Raw genomic sequence first — 4,745 nt, 5'->3', positions numbered from 1 at the left:
CAGAACCATCAGAAAGAAAGATGGGACCTTGAAAATGCCAAGCCTCATGGTTGGCTCTAAACCAACCCTGAAGATTTCCTTTGCCTGACGTCAAATCGAACTGACGACCTCTTTCTTAAAAGGCATCTTTAGGTGAGTGAGCACAAGATGGATGAATTCCCACACAAATGACACTTAAAAGTCAGCCAAGAAGGTGCTGTGTCTCTAAGCCCCATACGTGGGTACCAAAAGAACTGACCAGTAAGGACCTCTTTTACTCATTTATCAAACATATCCAGAATTAGCCTGAGATGTTCAATGGAAGAAAGGCAATGTGCAAACATATTTGCTGAAAATTTAGTTTATGACTACTCTGAGAGACAGAGAGATCTTCCTTCAGATGCATGATTTCCACAAGAGGTCAGCTACCCAACAATAAGAATTACAATTCCTAACAGCTCAATTTCCACATCAATAAAATGTGGAAAATAATTAACTTCATCATGTGAGAATTAAATGAGATAATACATGAAAGCACTCAGAAGAGTGTCTGGTACGTAGTAAGCTATCAATATCTGCATGCTGCCTTACAATTTTGCGTATATTATCTCATTTGATCATAAGAACTATGTGAGGCAGGTTTTTTTATTCTCACAAGACACTGGCTTAAAAAGATAAAAGGACTTGTCCAGAATCACTTAGCTTAAAAATGCTAGGAATCTGGTTGCTCTTAGCACTAACATCCCATAATCCTGGCTAGACCAGAGACGGCTGCTTTAGCAGTAGTTTAAGCCTGCCTGCCACCTTTCCAGTTCAACCATGCAGCGTGCCTGCAGTCAGGGATTCACAGATTCCCAAGGCCTCTTTGAATATAATGACCTGAGGCTGGAAAACAGGTTTGACAGGAGGTCAAAAGAAACTCTTTCAGGGCAGTTCTCATATCTGACCCTAGGAGTCCAGATATGGTCTCTGTGGTGGCACAATATGGCATTTCTGACATTCTCATTTTTCACATAACAAAACTCTCAACTGCTGCTCCAAGGATCCCATAGTTACCTTTAGGTAATAAAAAATAATAGCTGCCAATTAATGATCACTGTGTTAAATCCTTTACACACATCTCATATAACCCTTAGTTATGGGGGGTGGTGAAGAACGGCATCCTTATCCCTAACAGGCAGGGAAATTGAGACTTGGAGAGGCCCAGGCCCAAAGCTAGTAAACAGCAGAGACTGAGATTGAACCCAAATCTGCAGAGAAAGTGCCACACACCATTGACTTCAACCCCTCATTCTCATTCCCCTCGCTCATAGATACACATGCAACATAGACCTGGAATACCAGCCTCTTTTCTCCTCACCAGAGACAGTATAAACCCTAAGGAAGAATTTTGTGCTTTTGCAAACCAAGACTGCAAATGCTGTCAGGGTCTTTACTTTATGCTGTTGCCCCTCTTGATCCGGTGTGATTCAGGACAAACCTTTGAGAGCACTTCTCTCTTAGCCTGAGTACTTTCTCCTGCTGCCCATCCCAGGAACAGGCTCCCTGCCACAGATGCTGCTGAGGACGTAGTAACAGCCACCATCAATTCTAGCACCTCATTTAAGAGGGTAGAGAGAAGACAAGCCCAGGAGCTGGTGTACAGAAACAGGCTGCCCTTTTCCCTGGTGTCAGGGGCAGTCAGGCCCCAGAACAGAGGCCTCTGCTGAGGACTCATCACAGCCGGCTCAGCCCAGCACAGATATTAGGAACAGATCACATGAGGGAATCTCCAAACTAGCCCTGCTCCGTCCTCTGACCCTATAACCCATAGTGATCCCAATCCTCTCCTTACCCCACAATCCCACAGCCTTTCTGAAAACCGCTTCGCTTTCTCCAAAATCTTTGATGACCTTGTGTTCACTTAACAGTGCCCAAGGGACTCTACTACCACCTACCTTTTACAGAATCACCTTGAGTAATCTCCCCAGGAAGTGGTCAGGCCATTATCAATGTACATTCAGTCATGACCAGCAGGCTCCAAGGTAAGCAGACTTTAGAAAGCAACCTTGGGCAGGCTTCCCATAATAGAAAAAACATGTTCCTAATCAGGGCCATCTCCAAACCCTCCTCTCACAGAATGGCAGCACATCAATAGAATAAGGCACTGCTGTAGAAGATGGTACTCTAAAAGCATTCATTTGGAGGAGGGGTGCCACTGAGTCCACATACAACAAACCCAGGTGGGAAGACAGATGTGGCATGGACTCCCCAGTAACTCAGGTGTCTGGGTCAGCAGCCTCTCTGAAGCCAAGATCTCCTTCACTCGTTTCCTCTCTGAAAGGCTAGGTGGGGTAAATGGGAACTATGTGTCCCTGGGCAGCCATCATAATAGTCCAACGCTGAAGACCAGAGCCAGGAGAAAGGTGAACCTAGCAAGCTAAATTCCTAAAGGGAGAGACATGGGCAACTACAGCAGGCTGTCTCTGGATAAGAACCTCTCTGATCCAATGCACAGCCCACAGCAGAGCTAAAATCTCCCTCCCTGTACTTTTGTCCCCATAAACCCACCCCTCTCTACATGGTCCTCATCCCATAATCTCATCCCCTTTTCCAAACTCCTCCCTGAGTGTAAACTTCCAAGATGTGCTCATCTTCTCATCACACTTACTCTACAAACCCATCAACCCTTCAGTTTGCAAGGCTGAGTACTCCATCCTAAACTGACAAAGAAAAGTTTCTCAGGTTTCTAAGGCACAATGCTGCCTAGAGGGCTGAGTATGACAACTCTCTCCTCCCGCAGAGGCCTGCCTCCAACCAGCCCCATCCAACCCACCTCCCCAAAACCAAGCCCAATCCAGACCTCCGTTTAAGCCTGAACCCTTCCATTTCCATTCAGTAGCCCCCACACACACACCCCGAAATACACCAGCACACAGGAAGCACACCTTGTGACACTACCAGTCTTAGAATTCACCTTCTTCCAGACAGCCGGGAGGAAAACAGAAACCTTCCGAGCAGGAGCTGCACTGCACCCTCAGCAATTCCCCATCTTCCTCTTGCTCTGAGGGCATGCGAGACAGGTCAGGTGACCATTTGGCAGGCCCTTTGGCCTCCTCCACAGTCTTAGAGACCAAAACCTTGAATATATACCCGAGGCCACTTGTTGAGCGGGAGCAGAGAGAGGCACTGGGGCTGGGACGAGGCAGCACTTTTCAGAACTCTTCCAACTGCCGGCTGAGGACCCAGGTCTCACACACCTGGCCTGAGAGCGTCATCAGGAAACTGCCCAGAGGCAGGGGATGGGAGTGAGGGTGGTTTGAAAAGGCAAGAGATAAGACAGGTTCCCCGACCCGCATGCCAGTCACGAGTTGGGGGTGGGGGGAGAGGGCGGAAGCGGGATAACACCAGCATCCTTCTCAGAAAATGGGCTGCAATATCTTAATATCTTTAAACCTTGGTTGCCAACGCCAAAAAAAAAAGGGGGGGGTGGAGAAAAACCTGCAACCCACCAATGTCATTTCCAGATTCCCTCTCTCCAGCCTAGACACATTAATAATTAACTTGCCTACCGGAGAGCTCACGGCGTGGCCATAAAAGATGAGTAATGGCACGGAGCTCCGACCCCACGCCCGCAGGCTTCTGGGCTCGGGGCTGGGACGGGCGCCTGGAACAAAGCCTCCGCATTCTTCTGGGAAGGTGTGTCTGAAACCAGACCTGTCACCGGCGAGAAGCTGACCCCTTACCTCTCCCATAGCCGCCTCCCGCAAGAAGCGGAGGAGGGACGGGCGCCCCGGCGCGCGGGGCGGAACGGGTGGTGAGGTCGCCTCTACCCACTCCCCGCATCACCCCCGACCGACCGGTGCCCCCAACCACAGCGATTTCGGGAAGCCGCGCTGTCTGCTGAGAGATAAACCTGTTACCATGAACGCAGGCTGTACTTAAGAGACCAAATTCTCAAAACAACAAGGCAGCTCCCTCGGCGCCCTTCCCGATGAGTAACCAAAGCCGGGTGCCGGCTCAATGGATTCTCTCGCTGAAACTCCAGCAGCGCGCTGCGGCTCCCACGCAGATGGCCGGCCAGGGGCAAACAGGCTCCTGAACGCCAGCGCCCAGGCACAAAAGCAGCCCCAAATGCAGCCCGTGCACCCTGTGCCCTGCCGACCTGACAGCCCACGGCCCCCAAAAGTTACGTTGCGCGGACACACCTGCAGGGCCCCCGCGGTGGCCCCAGCCAGCTCCCAAGGGCAGCGGGGCACACGTCCCGGGGCGGGCATCGCCGCGGCTCCATGCGTCCACTCCGCGAACCCGGGCCGGCCTCCGGTCAGCAGCTCTGGGAGACAGAGTGCAATGGAGCCTCAGCGCGCCCGCGGCGCATCGCGCGCCCTCGTCGTCCTCGCCTGGACCCTCCCTAAGAGCCCACACCCACTTGACATCAGCGCGAATCAAAGCACGTGGCGCAGCGCCAGACGGCAGCCCCCGGCGGTCCAGAGCGCGCTTCAGGTGCCGCCGCTCCACCAGGACAGCGCTTCTGAGAGCCGCACATTCCTCTCTCTCCTTGCAGAGGATGCTGCAAGCTGGAGTGGGTAGAAGGAGGAGGGGAGGAAAACCGGCGGAGCGGGCAGGACCCGCCGCCTAACAGCGGCGCTGCTCTGGCGCCCAGCCAGCCACTAGCAGACCTTACAGCCGTTACTGCAAGTGCTCACTGACTGTGAAGACTAGGCTGCAGGTGACCCGAGTTGCTGTCCTCTCCCTGACAAGGAAAGCCCTGACCTTGAATTCTCTTC

The 4,745-nt window shown here is 51.9% G+C and overlaps 1 protein-coding gene across 5 annotated transcripts in view; it reads right to left on the bottom strand.

The window, feature by feature from the left end:
- Positions 1-4,531, bottom strand: part of PLEKHA7 (pleckstrin homology domain containing A7) — a 123,089-nt gene extending 118,558 nt beyond the window's left edge. For 4 of the 5 annotated variants that reach the window (XR_003046128.1, XM_015589625.2, XM_025046373.1 and 1 more), the window contains exon 1: positions 4,167-4,531. Coding sequence is in view for 4 of the 5 variants with exons in the window: in XM_015589625.2 (XP_015445111.1) it covers positions 4,167-4,249 (83 nt within the window). In the remaining variant the exon portion in view is untranslated. The remainder of the gene's footprint in view (positions 1-4,166) is intronic. The other variant, XM_015589653.2, reaches the window with a different exon arrangement.
- Between the last annotated feature and the right edge of the window lie 214 nt (positions 4,532-4,745).

The sequence above is a fragment of the Pteropus alecto genome, unplaced genomic scaffold (assembly GCF_000325575.1).
Source record: "Pteropus alecto unplaced genomic scaffold, ASM32557v1 scaffold120, whole genome shotgun sequence".
In the NCBI taxonomy this organism is placed as follows: Eukaryota; Metazoa; Chordata; class Mammalia; order Chiroptera; family Pteropodidae; genus Pteropus; species Pteropus alecto.
This window is presented reverse-complemented; position numbering and strand designations above follow the sequence as displayed.